General features: G+C 43.3%; 1 protein-coding gene across 6 annotated transcripts in view; it reads right to left on the bottom strand.

Annotated features, from left to right (window-relative positions):
- ptpdc1 (protein tyrosine phosphatase domain containing 1) overlaps positions 1-17272 on the bottom strand; it is a 163758-nt gene that overhangs the window by 26674 nt on the left and 119812 nt on the right. For all 6 annotated transcript variants that reach the window (XM_033037182.1, XM_033037186.1, XM_033037187.1 and 3 more), the window contains exons 5-6: positions 7364-7501; positions 4624-5939 (exon numbers count right to left, since the gene is read on the bottom strand). In XM_033037182.1, coding sequence (XP_032893073.1) covers positions 4624-5939; positions 7364-7501 — 1454 coding nt within the window. The remainder of the gene's footprint in view (positions 1-4623; positions 5940-7363; positions 7502-17272) is intronic.

The raw sequence follows: 17272 nt of genomic DNA, 5'->3' as shown, positions 1-17272 counted from the left end.
TCTATTTTGTTGACATCCTTCCTATAATTGGGCGACCAAAATTGTACACCATACTCCAGATTTGGTCTCACCAATGCCTTGTACAATTTTAACATTACATCCCAGCTTCTATACTCAATGCTCTGATTTATAAAGGTTAGCATACCAAAAGCTTTCTTTACCACCCTGTCTATATGAGATTCCACCTTCAAGGAACTATGCACGGTAATTCCCAGATCCCTCTGTTCAACTGCATTCTTCAATTCCCTACCATTTACCATGTACATCCTATTTTGATTTGTCCTGCCAAGGTGTAGCACCTCACATTTATCAGCTTTTTCCACATTTTGTTACGTTACAGCCTTATTCTAAAATGGATTAAATTCATTTTTTTAATCAGCAATCTACACACAGTAGCACACAATAAAAAAGCAAAAACAGGTGTTTAGAAATTTTTGCAAAATAATTAAAAATAAATAACTGAAATATCACATTTACATAAGTACTCAGACCCTTTACTCAGTACTTTATTGGGGCACCTTTGGCAGTGATTACAACCTCAAATCTTCTTGGGTATGACGCTACAAGTTTGGCACACCTGTATTTGGGTAATTTCTCCCATTCTTCTCTGCAGATCCTCTCAAGCTCTGTCAGGTTGGATGGGGAGGGTTGATACACAGCTATTTTCAGGTCCCTCCAGAGATATTCGATCGGGTTCAAGTCCGGGCTCTGGCTGGGCCACTTACGGACATTCACAGACTTGTCACAAAGCCACTCCTGCGTTGTCTTGGACGTGAGCTTTAGGTCATTGTCCTGTTGGAAGGTGAACCTCTGCCCCAGTCTGAGGTCCTGAACGCTCTGGAGCAGGTTTTCATCAAGGATCTCTCTGTACTTTGCTCCGTTAATCTTTCCCTCGATCCTGACTAGTCTCCCAGTTCCTGCTGCTGAAAAACATTCCCACAGCATGATGCTGCCACCACCATGCTTCACCGTAGATTTGGTATTGGCCAGGTGATGAGCGGTGCCTGGTTTTCTCCAGACGTGACACTTGGCATTCAGGCCAAAGAGTTCAATCTTGGTTTCATCAGGCCAGGGAATCTTGTTTAGGTGCCTTTTGGCAAACTCCAAGTGGGCTGTCATGTGCCTTTAACTGAGGAGTGGCTTCTGTCTGGTCACTCTACAATAAAGGCCTGATTGGTGGAGTGATGCAGATATAGTTGTCCTTCTGGAAGTTTCTCCCATCTCCACAGAGGAACTCTGGAGCTCTGTCAGAGTGACCATCGGGTTCTTGGTCACCTCCCTGACCAAGGCCCTTCTTCCCCGATTGCTCAGTTTGGCCAGGCGACCAGCTCTATGAAGAGTCCTGGTGGTTTCAAAGTTCTATTTAAGAATGACGGAGGCCACTGTGCTCTTCGAGATCTGCAATGCTGCAAAAAATGTTTTATACCCTTCCCCAAATCTGTGTCTCAACACAATCCTGTCTCGGAGGTCTACAGAGAATTCCTTTGTCCTCATGGCTTGTTTTTTGCTCTGACATGCACTGTCAACTGTGGGATCTTATATAGACAGGTGTGTGCCTTTCCAAATCATATACAATCAATTTAATTTACCACTTGTGGACTCCAATCAAGTTGTAGAAACATCTCAAGGATAATCAATGGAAACTGGATGCACCAAAGCTCAATTTTGAGTCACAGCAAAGGGTCTGAATACTTACGTAAATGTGATATTTCAGTTATTTATTTTTAATTATTTTGCAAAAATTACTAAACACCTGTTTTCGCTTTTATATTATGAGGTATTGTGCGTAGATTGATGATAAAAAAAAATGACTGTAATCAATTTTAGAATAAGGTTGTAATGTAACAAAATGTGGAAACAGTGAAGGGGTCTGAATACTTTCTCAATGCACTGTATCTTGCTGAACCTAAATGTTGATAAATCCCCAGTATCTGATGAGTTGTATCTCAGGCCTCCTGGGAGGTAAGCAATGAAATTGCCGGACCTTTATAGAAATGTTCACATCTTCTTTGGTGACTAGAGGACAACAGTTGTGGCATCTTTATTCAAGAAGGGCAACAATCTAGAGTGCTGGAAAATTAAAGACCAACAAATGTAATATCAGTGGAAGGGAAACTGTTGGAAAAAAAGCAGAGAAATGGCATTTTGGAGAGGTAAAAAATGATCAGGTATAGTCAGTATGGTTTTCATAATGCGAGTTCCTGTATGACAAATTTAATTGATCTTTTTAAAGAGGTGACTAAGTGTGCTGATGATAGTGGTCCATTGTTGCAGCCTACTTGAACCACAAATAGATGTTTGACAAGATCTCACAAGGGAGAATGGTGCAAAAGTTAAGTACCCATGGAATACTGGGCAGTGATATTGCAGGAAACAGCACCAGTGGACGCCAATGCAATAATGACCTGATGATTAGATTCTTTATGTGTTGGTGGCAGTGGAATAAATATTGTGCAGTACACCAGGGAGAACTTACTTGATCTTCTTTAAAATGGCACCTAACCCAGGAGACTATTTGCGTGCTAGCCACAGAGGCAGATCTACAATCACATATTACAATCTCTCCACACTCTTGTAGAGTTCTGCAGGGAGCTGTGCTGGGACCTCTGCTGTTTGTGATATAAATGAATGACATGGACGTAAATGTAGATGGGTTGGTGAGTAAGTTTGCTGATGACATCAAAATTGGAGAAGTTGCAGAAAGTGAGGAAGGCCGTCATAAGATAAGCGGGATATAGATCAGCTGCAGAAATGGGCGGACAAATGACAGGGAGTTTAACCCAACCAACTGTGATGTGTTGCACTTTGGGAGGTTGGATGTAAGGGGAGAGTATACAGTTAATGGCACACCCTTAACAGCATTGATGTGCAGAGGGATCATGGAGTCCAACTTCACAGCTCACTAAAGGTGGTAACACGTAGACAGGGTGGCAAAGAAGACATATGGAATGCATACCTCCATTGCCAGGGGCATTGAGTACAAGAGTCAGGAAGTCGTGATGCAGTTCTTTTGGACTTGGAATATTGCATGTAGTTCTGATTGCCACATTATAGAAAAAATGTGAAAGCTTTGGAGAGGGTGCAGAGGGAGTTTACCAGAATGATGCCTGGATTAGAGGGTTTCGGCCACAGGAAGAGGTTGGATAGACTTGGATTGTTTTCTCTGGAACATCAGAGGGGAGAACATGAGGAGGGATTTGATAGAAGTAAATAAAATTATGAGAGGCATAAACAGGGTAGACAGTCAGAACCTTTTTCCCCAGGGTGGAAATGTCCAACACTAGCGGGTACAGCTATAAAGTGAGAGGGGAAACATTTTATGGAGATGTACATGGCAAGTTTTTTTTTTACACAGAGGGTGGGGGAAGAGCGAAGGGCCTGGAACACATTGCCAGAGGTGATGTGGAAGGCTGATACGATAGTGGCGTTTAAGAAACTATTAGATAGGCGCATTGTAATGCAAGGACTAGAGGGATATGGATCCTGTGCAGGTGGACACCCTTCTTCAGACTTAGAGTCTCTCAGTCAACTGCACAGAGGACTCTCAGTCTGAAGAAGGGTGTCATCCTGAAACGTCACTCATTCCTTCTATCCAGAGATGCGGCCTGTCCCGCTGAGTTACTCCAGCATTTTGTGTGTATCTTCGGTGTAAACCAGCATCTGCAGTTCCCCCACACACATTTTCCTGCTGAACTCAACTGGCCATAGACATCCAGTCTGAATAACACCCATGCACCACAATCCTCTGTTTTCTGTAAGTAAGTCAGTGCTGAATTGATACGGGCAAGTCTCATCCTATAAAAAGGTGGGAGATGAATTTTAGGATTAATCAGGATAGGATATACACTTTTGGTCCATTCTTGGAAAGGACTGAGGAACTGGGGGACTTTGGTGTACATATCCAAGGAACCATGAAGGTAGCTGCGCAGCTGGATCAGATGGTTAAGTTAGCAAACAGGAAAATTACCATCTTTGGCCAGGGCATACAATACAAGAGCAGAAAATAAACAATTTTATTCCCTAGAATGGAAATTCCATGACTGCAAAGACTGACCAGACAAAAGTTTCCAACAAAAATGGCAGTTACATGCAACCTCTCTAAAGTTGAAAGGGGCAGACAGAATAAAACAAATATCAGCAGGATCATCAGTGCCCTTGTTTGACAAAAAATGCCAAAACATTTTCAGATACAATAGTGCAGTTGGTAGAAAGTAATGTTATTATAAAAGACTTTAGTTGTTTTTGACCTGTTATCTAGTCACAGAATTGGCCAAAATAAGCCTTTTGTTCTGGATATCTTAGCTTAGTAGAGTGGTGTTGCAGACATTTGTTATTGTTAATTGTGATTGTGTAACCTGGATTTATCATCATTATTTGGTTGCTTTTTTGGTGCTACTGAGCCATGACTTAAGTAAATTGGAAGAGTTGATAAAAGGCACCATGGAATTGAAAGACTGCTTGACATTTGGAATCCTGCTAAAGTGTGTACTGGTCAGACAGAGAGAGGGCAGGTGAAAGATGGTCATTTGTCATTGAAATTACATCATATCAATTTATAACACAATTGTTAAGTCTTCTACTTGAGTTGTACATTATAAATACTTTGCAAAATAACTCACTCACTTGCCACTTTTCAACTTTATCTATGAGATCTTCATCAAAATCCATGCAAAATGCCAGAGCTTTTCCTGCTGCTAAACTTCTTCCTTCAATGCTTAATTCTGAGTGTAGGGTAATATGTGGAATCTCTTCACTGGAGCTGTTAATATTCTTGTCTTCATTTTCAATCAGAAACACATTTTTGTAAATTGCTGAGGTTTGATCTGCAGTTTTTTTACAGAATGGAGAAGTGGAAGTAATTTCCTTTGACACACTGGCAATCTGCTTATTGGATGTGTTAACCTTGGTACATCCTTTCTCATTTATGTTATTGGTGTCATGAGAAGAAGAAGAAATAACTGGGTCGGGTGTCTCAGAGATCAAGTATTTTAGTGCAGCGACTGTAGTCGATGATCTTAATGAAAATGTTCTATGGATGTCTTTTGGCAGTTTCCTCCTTAAAAATAGAGGAGATCCCATTCTTTGGTCATTTGCATTACATGGATTTTGAAATTCCCAGGCACTGGAGTTTGTTATGGATGGAGTTTGTTTAATAAGACATAGCTCTGGCACTTTCAGAACAGCCGAGCTAATCTCATTGGTGTCCATCGGTATTGGACTGGGTTGTCTCAGGTTAAGGTGAGACAAACTTTGCTGATGGAACTTGCTAGAGAAAGCAATTTGCGTAGGTGATGTAAAAGGTTCACTTTGCTCGGCAAAGAGTTCGGCTTTCTGAAGATCTGACTCGCTGTAGCTGAGGCGTTTTTTAAGATGGGACATGGGTTGAAAGAGTTCGACATCACTGTGTTTCCAAAGAGGGTCGAATTCTTGCACATTAGCCAGTACTGTATCATTCGGAATAATTTCTGATGCTGATACCACAGTGTGCTCAAAATGATCCCCCATATCGAAGCCTTGGCCATCAAATTCGTTATCCAGTTGAATTATGGCCAACTGTGAAACAGTCTTTTCAATTTCTGCTGAAAGATCAGGGATCTCAATATCTTCTTCCTCAATCAATAACTTATTTTCTGCAAAGTCCAGTAACAACTTACAAGTCAAGTGAATTATCTTTGGCACATGCCTAAGTTGGCGGGCTTCATATCCATGGAGCAGGTGGCGCTGGCGAATCAGATATTGAGAAACTGTAACGGCGTGTGCTCTTGGATCACAGCAGGAAAATACATTTTGTAATGGAATTAGGAACTGGGATAATTCCCGGATACACAATAATTGCCCACGGGTCTGAATTGCATTTGGTCTCTTAGCACGAACAAAGAGTATCGCCTGGTCTGCACTCATTCTTGTTGCAAAGACCAGGTAGCAAGCTGTTAAGACGCCTGAGAAGACACCAGGGAGTTTCAAAGTTAAACAATATTATGCAGAATAAAATTCTTTACTGACTCAAGCTTGAAATCTAGAATAACATGCCATATAAAGTTCCAGTTATTCAGTATAAAACATTAATAAAGCAAGAAATAAAGAGAACAGTTTAACATTAAATGGTGAAACTTTGTAAAGACAGTTCAATAGGATGGGTAGAAAATAACTGAGATGAGTCGGGCGTAAAGCAACATGTACCTCTGTACTCAGAAACAGCTTGTTGTCAGATGTGAACGGTTCTGTCAAAAGCTAGGATGTTGTCCCAATCCTCCAACCTACCTCATTGCGAACAGTGGACTTTTTCTCTGGAACATTAGAATGCTGAAAACTATATTCTGTACTTTGGTATTTTCCTCTTTGCTCTCCCTGTTGTATTTGTGTATGACTTGATTGTAATCAAGTGTGATAAGTGTGTATATGTGTGTGTGTGTATATATATATATATATATATATATATATATACACACACATATACACACACAAATATGTATGTATGTATATATGTCTATGTATGTGTGCATATGTTTATATACATACGCTGAACTTTTTTCTCATTTATTATATTGTTTACAGTGTGCTATGTTTACATATTCTGTTGTGTAAGAATTTCATTGTTCCATCTGGGACATAGGACAATAAAACACTCTTGACTTCTTCTTGGTATTATCTGATTTCAAAAGTCAATAGATACAGTGAAATTCTTTCTTTTGCAAACAATTCAGAAAAATCATACTATCCATAATATCAATCATACATAATTGCCAGAGTACGATGATTGCAGTGTACGAATGGGAGATTTTCTCTAAAGCAGTGCACAAAGAGTCACCAAGTTTATGGTGCCAACTTGGACCTTCCAAGTATCAAGTTCCTAAAACACATATCAAGTCTTATCTTGCCCTTACTGGGAAGATAAATGGAGCACGCAAACAAAAGCTTTATGCTGTATTTTGGCACGTGACAATAATAAATCAATATCAAAATATTTCCTAAGTCCAAGGCCGACTGGTAGTCAACATTCTCAGTCACAAGGGAAAATATATTATCTTAACACAAGGAAATTCTAACATATAAATTTAACAATATACTACTTGTTCTCCCAACTCTACTAAATTAGCTACTTAGTTTACTAGGTTTTCATTAAAGAATGTTTAAATTTGGAACTTCTGCTCCTTGAGCCCCAAAAGTGGTATTATTATATGGGGCTATACTGTTATGCATTAATACAGGCTTATTCTAAGTATTTAGTCCCACTGTAAATTTTGATTATTTTGGGCGTTAGAATAGTTTACTTGATACAATCATGTTTACTTGATTGTATTTTGAATCTTTGGGAAGAAGACATCCACAGAAAATAATCATGATGAACCAGTTTATCTCTTACCTGTTCTTCCAAGTCCTGCGTGACAATGAATAGCCAATTTTCCTTCTTGTAAGGCAAAAGCCATAACTTTGACCATATCAAGAATAGTGGTGAGAGAAGCCACACCATAGTCCTTCCATCCAAAATTATAAAAATAGACTGAAAACATATATTAGAAACTATTTTAAGATGAGTAAGAGATAAAAGTAGGTACAGTAATCAATTTGTTATTTAATGTCCACTTAAATCAGAAATTAGATTTTCTTTCCAATTTTCTCATAAAGTGTTTAATTTGTTTCCAAATTGGATAGGAAGTCCAGATAGAGAGAAATCCATGTTCAAGAAGGAACTGCAGATGCTGGAAAATCGAAGGTAGACAAAAGTGCTGGAGAAACTCAGCGGGTGAGGCAGCATCTATGGAGCGAAGGAAATAGGCAACCCTGGGTTTCGGCCCGAAACGTTGCCTATTTTCTTCACTCCATAGATGCTGCCTCACCCGCTGAGTTTCTCCAGCACTTTTGTCTACCCTAGAGAGGAATCCATGTGCTTTAGTTTTGAGGTGTAGCTACCTTTTAGACAATACATGTCCAACATTAGGCATATGGTGGCAGGAAGCAGAATAGGAGTCGACATGGAAATTTCAAACAGGACATCTCCAATTTATGAACTCCCGATGTACGTATAGTACTGAAAGGTGATCGGATATATTGTATGTGTATAAAATCATGAGGGGAATAGATGGGGTGAATGCACAGTCTTTTTCCCAGGATTGGGGAATCAAGAACAAGAGGGCATTGGTTTAAAGTGTGAGGGGAAAGATTTAATAGAAACCCAAGAAGCAACTTTTTCATGCAGAGGGTACAAGAAACCAGTTCACAGAATCATACAACAAGGAATAGACCCTTTGGCCCAGCTTGCCCATGCCGACCAAGGTGCCCCATCTAAACTAGTCCCACCTGCCCACATTTAGTCCATAACACTCTACACCTTCCTTTCCATGTACCTGTCCAAATGTCTTTTAAATGTTATTATAGTTTCTGCCACAACAACCTCGTCTGGCAGCTCATTCCATTCCCTTTGTGGAAAAAGTTGCCCCTCAGGTTCCCATTAAATATTTCCCCTCTCTCTTTAAACCTATGTCCTCTGGTTCTTGATTCCCCTACTCTGTGCAAAAGACTGTGCATCTACCCTATCTATTCGACTCATGATCTTATACACCTCTATATGATTACCTCTCATTGTCATAAGCTCCAAGGAATACAGTCTTTGCCAGCCCAACCTTTCCCTATAGTTCAGGATCTCATGTCCTGGCAACTTCCTTGTATATCTTCTCTGCACTCTTTCCAACTTAACAACATCTTTCCTATAGTAGGATGATCAAAACTGAACACAATACTCCAACTGTGGGCTCTGCAGCTTCTTGTATAGCTGTAATGTAATATCCCAACTCCCAGGCTCGATACACTGTCTAATGAGGCCCGAATGGACAGCCTTCTTGACGACCTTTTATACCTGTGATAAACACAAAAAGCTGGAGAGACTCAGTGGGACAGGCAGCATCTCTGGAGAGAATGAATGGATGATATTTCGGGTCACGACCTTTCTTCAGACCCATAACATTTGTTTGCACACTTTTAAAAACATCCCATTTTCCAGTTATTTTTCTTTCAGACTACCTGCTCCAATCAACTTGACTGAGTTTGTTTCTAATATACCATCAAATTTTGTCTTGCCCCAAACAGGCCAGCCTGTGATTACAACACCTTCACACCCTCTCTCAGCTGGCACCATCATCAATCTTGGCGAGACCAAGCGCAGGCTCGGCGATCGTTTCGCTGAACACCTCCGCTTAGTCCGTCTTAACCTACCCGATCTCCCGGTGGCTCAGCTCCCATTCTCCCCCTCCCATTCCCAATCTGATTTTTCTGTCCTGGGCCTCCTCCATTGTCGGAGTGAGGCCCAGCACAAATTGGAGGAACAGCGCCTCATATTTCACTTGGGTAGTTTACACCCCAGTGGTATGAACATTGACTTATCTAACTTCAGATAGCCCTTGCTTTCCCTCTCTCTCCATCCCCTTTCCCTTCCCAGTTCCCCCACTAGTCTTACTGTCGCTGCCTACTTTCTATCTTTGTCCCGCCCCCTCCCCTGACATCAGTCTGAAGGGTCTCAACCCGAAACATCGCCCATTCCTTCTCTCCAGAGATGCTGCCTCACCCGCTGAGTTACTCCAGCATTTTGTGTCTACCATCATCAATCTCTCTTGCCATCAACTTTAACAGGCATTCCTTATAGGAATGAGGTGCAGATGCTGTTTTACGCTAAAGATAGACACAAAATGCTGGAGTAACTCAGCAGGACAGGCAGCATCTATGGATAGAAGGAATGGGTGACGTTTCGCATTGAGACCCTTCTTCAGACTGATGTGTCTCGGCCCGAAATGTCACCCTTTCCTTCCATCCAGAAATTCTGCCAGTCCCGCTGAGTTACTCCAGCATTTTGTGTCCATTAACAAACATTCCCTTTGTTTTCTCCACCAATAAAGTTCTCTGCAATTTAAAATATGTATGAAATAAAATATTTCATTTAGTTCAGGCAAAAAACCGAGCCCAATATAACAGTCAGTACAAGAAAGGAGGATGCTATCTATTTGTTTTCGTTAGCAATGGATGGGATTGACCAGTTTACATTACAAGTTTTCAGACTGAGTAAAGAGCTGACAACACCTTCATCAAGGTGGACAGAATAGGCAGGTGAAAGGCGGAGAGCGAGGAAGGAGGGTTGGTTTTAACTGCACGTATTTTAATGCAAGGGGCCTGACAAGTAAGGCAGATGAGCTATGGCATGGATAGGTACGAGGGACTGGGACAATAGACAATAGACAATAGGTGCAGGAGTAAGCCATTCGGCCCTTTGAGCCAGCACCGCCATTCAATGTGATCATGGCTGATCATCCCCAATCAGTACCCCGGTCCTGCCTTCTCCCCATATCCCCTAACTCCATCATCAACGTCGTTGGGACGTTGCAGCCATGACTGAAACCTGGTAAAGGGAGAGGCAGGACTGGCAGCTCAATGTTACGGGGTCCATAAGCTTCAGAAGAGACAGGGGTGAGGGTAAAAGAGGAGGGAGAGTTGCATTGTTGGTGTAAGAGGGTGTCATGGCTGTGTTCAGAGGTGACATTATGGACGGTCCGTCTAGTGAGGCTATATGGGTGGAGCTGAGGAACATGAAAGGGATGATCACCTTGTTGGGGGTGTACTACAGACCCCCAAAAAGTCAACGGGAATTAGAATAACAAATATGCCAGGAGATTGCAGACATCTGCAGGTCAAATAAGGTTGTTGTAGTTGGGGATTTTAACTTTCCCAATATAGATTGGGAAAAGCATAGCGTGAAGGGTTTAAATGGGGTGCAACTCCTCAAACGTGTTCAGGAGAGTTCTCTTAAGCAGTATGTGGAGGCCCCCACAGGTGAGAGGGCAACGCTGGATCTAGTATTGGGAAATTGGGAAGGGCAAGTTAATGAAGTGTGTGTGGAGGAGCCTTTTGGGACCAGTGACGACAGTTCGATTAGGTTTAAGATAGTTATGGATAGGGACAGAGAGGGTCCATGTGTTAAAATGCTCAACTGGGGCAAGGCCAACTTTGAGGGTATGAGAGAAGGTCTCGCTCAAGTCGACTGGAGCAGGTTATTTGAGGGGAAAGGAACATCGGCCAAGTGGAATGTTTTTAAAGGTGTAGTGAAGAAAGCTCAGGACATGTACGTCCCCGTTGGAGTGAAGGGCAAAGCAGGCAAACGTAAGGAAGCTTGGCCGAGGAGGGAAATTGAGGCATTAGTCAAAAACAAGAAGGATGCATGGGACAGGTATAGGCAGCTGGGATCAAGTGCAGGAGGTTCGGGAACTAAGGAGTAAACTGAAAAAGAAAATCAGTAGGGCAAAAAGGGGCCAGGAGATAGCTCTTGCGGGTAGCATTAAGGACAATCCCAAAAGTATTTATAAATACATAAGGGGAAAAGGGTAACTAAAGAGATAGTAGGACCTCTCAGGAATCAAAGCGGTCACCTCTGTGTGGAGCCACAGGAGATGGGCAAGGTCGTCAATGAGTATTTCTCCTCTGTATTTACCGAGGAGAAAGACAGTAGGATGAAGGAACTTGGGGCAGTCAATGGAAGTGTATTGAAAGCAATCAGTGTTACAGTCGAAGAGGTACAGAAGGTACTATCGTGAATGAAGGTAGACAAATCTCCAGGGCCTGATCAGATTTATCTGAGGACTGTGGGAAACTAGAGAAGAAATTGCGGGAGCCCTTGCTGAAATTTACGGGTCATCCTTAAATACAGAAAAGGAGCCGGAAGACTGGCAAATGTTGTGCCACTATTCAAGGGCTGCAGGAAAAATGCTGGGAACTTTTGGCCGGTGAGCTTAACATCTATAGTTGGAAAGTTACTAGAGAGTATTCTGAGGGATAGGTTATACTGGCATTTGAATGGACAAGGGCTGATCAGGGAAAGTCAGCCTGGTTTTGTACGTGGGAGGATGTGTCTCACAAATCTAATTGAGTTTTTTGAAGACGTGACCAAAAAGGTTGATGAGGGGGCATAGCTGTAGATGTTGTGTACATGGATTTCAGAAACGCACTCAACAAGGTTCCGCGTGGTAGGCTGTTCTGGAAGGTTAGATCGCATGGGATCCAAGGAGAGGTAGCTGAATGGATAGCAAATTAGGTTCATGGAAGGAAGCAGAGGGCGATGGTGGAAGGTTGCTTCTCGGAGTAGAGGCTGTGACTAGTGGTGTTCCTCAGGGTTCGGTGCTGTTTGTCATCTACATCAATGATTGGGATGAAAACCATGCAGGGCAAGATTAGCAAGTTTGCTGATGATATAAAAGTGGGCGGAATTACAGATAGTGAAGATATTTGTGAAAGATTACAGCAGGATCTGGATCGATTGGCCAGGTGGGCTGGGGAATGGTTGATGGAATTTAATATAGAGAAATGCGAGGTGTTGCATTTTGGGAAGTCTAACAACGGCAGAACCTACACAGTGAATGATAGGCCTTTGGGGAGTGTTGTAGAGCAGAGGGATCTAGGAGTGCAGGTGCATGGTTCCTTGAAGGTCAAGTCGCAGGTCGATAAGGTGGGCAAAAAGGCTTTTGGCACATTGGCTTTCATCAGTGAGAGTATTGAGTATAGAAGCTGGGAGGTTATGTTGCAGTTGTATAAGACATTGGTGAGGCCACATTTAAAGTATTGTAACCAGTTCTGGGCACCATGTTATACAAAAGATATTGTCAAGCTTGAAAGGGTTCAGAGAAGATTTACGAGGATGTTGCCAGGACTAGAGGGTCTGAGCAAAAGGGAGAGGTTGACTAGGCTGGGTCTCTATTCCTTCGAGCGCAGGAAGATGAGGGGTGATCTTATAGACGTGTATAAAATCACGAGAGGAATAAATTGGGAAGATGCACAGAATCTCTTACCCAGAGTGGGAGAATCGAGGACTAGAGGGCATAGGTTCAAGGTGAAGGGGGAAAGATTTAATAGGAAACTGAGCGGTAACTTTTTCACACAAAGGGTGGTGGGTGTATGGAACAAACTGCCAGAGGAGGTAGTTGAGACAGGGACTATCCCAATGTTTAAGAAAATGTTAGACAGGTACATGGATCGGACAGGTTTGGAGGGATATGGACCAAGCGCAAGCAGATGGGACTAGTGTAGATGGTACGTGTTGGTCGGCGTGGGCTAGTTGGGCCGAAGGGCCTGTTTCCACACTGTATCACTGTATGACTAAGGTCTGAAATGAACACCCCTGAAGTGCTATCTTAGCACCCATCTCCATGGCTGCATACTTAAAATTCAAAAAGTATGTAGACCAGTCAGACTCAATTGTGCCTATGTGCAGTATGAGATATCTATATTACTAAAAGTCTGATCTTCACCGCTTTTGGCCCACTGTGCTGCGATATTCGAGAAAGCGCCGCCACCTACGGCCGTCATTTTTGACCACCTCGCTCAGAACCCCCCTCTGCCTTCCTGGACTGGAGGATTTTTCCCATCGATGATAAATCAGAGATATTAATATATTTTTTTAAATCACCATTCTCTCTGCTGCCCCTGCTGGAGGGAGGGGGAGGGACTATAAAACCAGGAAGCGGTGTGCCTCACTCAGTCTCTGCAAGATGGATGAAGCCAAAGGGTCACGTCTCTCTGAGCTCTGAATAACACTGAACACATGTCTACTCAACTGTGAGTCCCCTTAATGTGGTTTGAAAATGAAAATATGGTTTGTTTGAAGTAAAAAGGCTCTGCCTGCAAATGGTTGTTTGGGTGCTTTGGCTTGAAATTAAAAAGGCACTACTTACTGCAAATGGTGGCTTGGGTGCTTTGGCTTGAAGTTAAAAGGCACTACTTACTGCAAATGGTGGCTTGGGTGCTTTGGCTTGAAGTGAAAAGGCACTACTAACTGCAAATGGTGGCTTGAGTGTTTTGGCTTGAAGTTACAATCCACTACATACTGCAAATGGTGGCTTGGGTGCTTTGGCTTGAATTTAAAAGGCACTACTTACTGCAAATGGTGGATTTGGTGCTTTGGTTTGAAGTTAAAAGGCACTACTTTCTGGAAATGGTGGCTTGGGTGCTTTGGCTTTAAGTTAAAAGGCACTACTTTACTGCAAATTGTGGCTTGGGTGCTTTGGCTTGAAGTTAAAAGGCATTACTTACTGCAAATGGTGGCTTGGGTGCTTTGGCGTGAAGTTGAAAGGCACTACTCACTGCAAATGGTGGCTTAGGTGCTTTGGCTTGAAGTTGAAAGGCACTACTTACTGCAAATGGTGGCTTGGGTGTTTTGGCTTAAAGTTGAAAGGCACTACTTACGGCAAATGGTGGCTTGGGTGCCTTTTGCTTGTAGTTGAAAGAGGGAGGGAGAGGTCACAACTGTCTGAGCTGTGAATCAACTGAACACACTGAATGGCTACTGAACTGTGAGTTTGGTGTTTTGTGTGGTTTTATGGTGGTTTCACCCTGCATGAAATGGTATGAAGCTGCATTTGAATTTGGAGGCCTTGCACCCTGCTTGAAATGGAATGAAACTGCACTTGAATTTGGCGCCCTTGCATCCTGCTTGAAGTGGTATGAAGCTGTACTGAATTTGGTGGCCTTGCACCCTGCTGAAAGTGGTATGAAACTGCACTTGAATTTGGTGGCCTTGGATCCAGCTTGAAGTGCTATGAAACTGCACTTGAATTTTGTGGCCTTGGATCCAGCTTAAAGTGCTATGAAACTGCACTTGAATTTGGTGGCCTTGCACCCTGCTTGAAGTGGTATGAAACTGCACTTGGAATTCAGTGGCCTTGCACCCTGCTTGAAGTGGTTGGAAACTGCACTTGAATTTGGTGGCCTTGCACCCTGCTTGAAATGGAATTTCAAGGAATAGCCATGAGTCAACTGCCAGCCCACCAGCCGTGAGTGAGCTGCCAGCAGATTAGGCAGGAGGGACTGAGCTGCCACCCCAAGAACCCATACCAGCGCTCCAGAACGCCCCCCCCCCCCCCCACTGGCCACCAATATTGGAATTGGTGGAGAGGTGGAATATTGCGTCGAGGGACCAGCCCTCCCGTGTTAACATGGGACCCAATGGGTCCCACTTAGTCTAGTATATTACTAAAAGTCTGATCTTGACCACTTCCTGTTGTTCTGTATATTGATTTTAGAAAAAACCCTGCCACTTACAGCTGTGATTTTGGCCATCTTGCTCAGAGTCCCCCTCCGCTGCACAGGACAAGAGGTGGCTTGGGTGCCTTTTGCTTGTAGTTGAAAGAGGGAGGGAGAGGTCACAACTGTCTGAGCTGTGAATCAACTGAACACACTGAATGGCTACTGAACTGTGAGTTTGGTGTTTTGTGTGGTTTTATGGTGGTTTCACCCTGCATGAAATGGTATGAAGCTGCATTTGAATTTGGAGGCCTTGCACCCTGCTTGAAATAGAATGAAACTGCACTTGAATTTGGCGCCCTTGCATCCTGCTTGAAGTGGTATGAGGCTGTACTGAATTTGGTGGCCTTGCACCCTGCTGAAAGTGGTATGAAACTGCACTTGAATTTGGTGGCCTTGGATCCACCTTGAAGTGCTATGAAACTGCACTTGAATTTTGTGGCCTTGGATCCAGCTTAAAGTGCTATGAAACTGCACTTGAATTTGGTGGCCTTGCACCCTGCTTGAAGTGGTATGAAACTGCACTTGAATTCAGTGGCCTTGCATCCTGCTTGAAGTGGTTGGAAACTGCACTTGAATTTGGTGGCCTTGCACCCTGCTTGAAATGGAATTTCAAGGAATAGCCATGAGTCAACTGCCAGCCCACCAGCCGTGAGTGAGCTGCCAGCAGATTAGGCAGGAGGGACTGAGCTGCCACCCCAAGAACCCATACCAGCGCTCCAGAACGCCCCCCCCCCCCCACTGGCCACCAATATTGGAATTGGTGGAGAGGTGGAATATTGCGTCGAGGGACCAGCCCTCCCGTGTTAACATGGGACCCAATGGGTCGCACTTAGTCTAGTATATTACTAAAAGTCTGATCTTGACCACTTCCTGTTGTTCTGTATATTGATTTTAGAAAAAACCCTGCCACTTACAGCTGTGATTTTGGCCATCTTGCTCAGAGTCCCCCTCCGCTGCACAGGACAAGAGGATTTTACCCATCGAAGAAAAATAAAAGAGTTATTAGTGTTTAAAAAATGTTGAGATTCTCTCTCCTGAAGGCCACGTCCCTTCCGGAGGGACTATAAAACCCGGAAGTGTTGAGTGCCTCAGTCAGTCTCTGCAAAACGGGGGAGCAAGAGGGTCACGTCTCTCTGTCTGAGCTGTGAATAACACTGAACACATGTCTACTAAACTGTGAGTGGTTTTACTGACCTGTCAGTGACTTTAATGTGGTTTGAAAATAGTTTGGAAATGCTAAAGCTCTGTTGCCTTTGGTTTGGAAATGCTAAAGCTGTATTGCCCTTGGTTTGGAAATGCTAAAGCTGTGTTGCCTTTGGTTTGGAAATGCGAAAGCTGTGTTGCCTTTGGTTTGTAAATGCTAAAGCTCTGTTGCCTTTGGTTTGAAATGCTAAAGCTGTGTTGCCTTTGGTTTGGAAATGCTAAAGCTGTGTTGCGTAATTAAAGTTGCCTTGCCTAATTAAAGTTGCCTTGCCTAATTAAAGTTGCCTTGCCTTCTATATAATTAAAAGTCTAATCTTGACCACTTCCTGTTTGCACTTTATATTGATTTTAGAAAAAAACGCTACCACGTATGGCTGTGATTTTTGGCCATCTTACTCAGAGTCCCCCTCCGCTCATCGGGTGCTGAGGATTTTTCCCATCGATGAAAAATAAAAGAGTTATTAGTGTTTAAAAAATGTTGAGAATCTCTCTCCTGTCAATCACGCCATGAAGGGCATGCCCCTTCTGGTGGGAGGAGGGGAGGGACTATAAAACCCAGAAGTGTGGGCGTGGCTCAGTCTCTGCAAGATGGAGGAGGGAGGGGTCAGGACTCGCTGTCTTTTGTGGCCTTGCACCCTGCTTGAAGGGGTAAGAAATTGCACTTGAATTTGGTGGCCTTGCACCCTGCTTGAAATGGAATTTCAAGGAATAGCCGTGTCAACTGCCAGCCCACCAGCCGTGAGTGAACTGCCAGCACAACAGGCTTGAGTGACTGAGCCGCCAGCCCAAGAATCCATTCGGCCCACAATGTCCATTCTAGCCCTCTGGAAACCAGTCCCTTCAGCTATATACTAATACTAGCGCTCCAGAAATCCCCCCCCCCCCTCTCCAAATTGGAATTGCTGGAGAGGTGGAATATTGCGTTGGGGGACCAGCCCTCCCGTGTGATGCTGGGACCCAATGGGTCCCACTTAGTCTAGTCTTAAAGGATATTAACAGACATTCCCTTTGTTCT

The sequence above is a fragment of the Amblyraja radiata genome, chromosome 18 (genome assembly GCF_010909765.2).
Source record: "Amblyraja radiata isolate CabotCenter1 chromosome 18, sAmbRad1.1.pri, whole genome shotgun sequence".
Classification (NCBI taxonomy): Eukaryota; Metazoa; Chordata; class Chondrichthyes; order Rajiformes; family Rajidae; genus Amblyraja; species Amblyraja radiata.
This window is presented reverse-complemented; position numbering and strand designations above follow the sequence as displayed.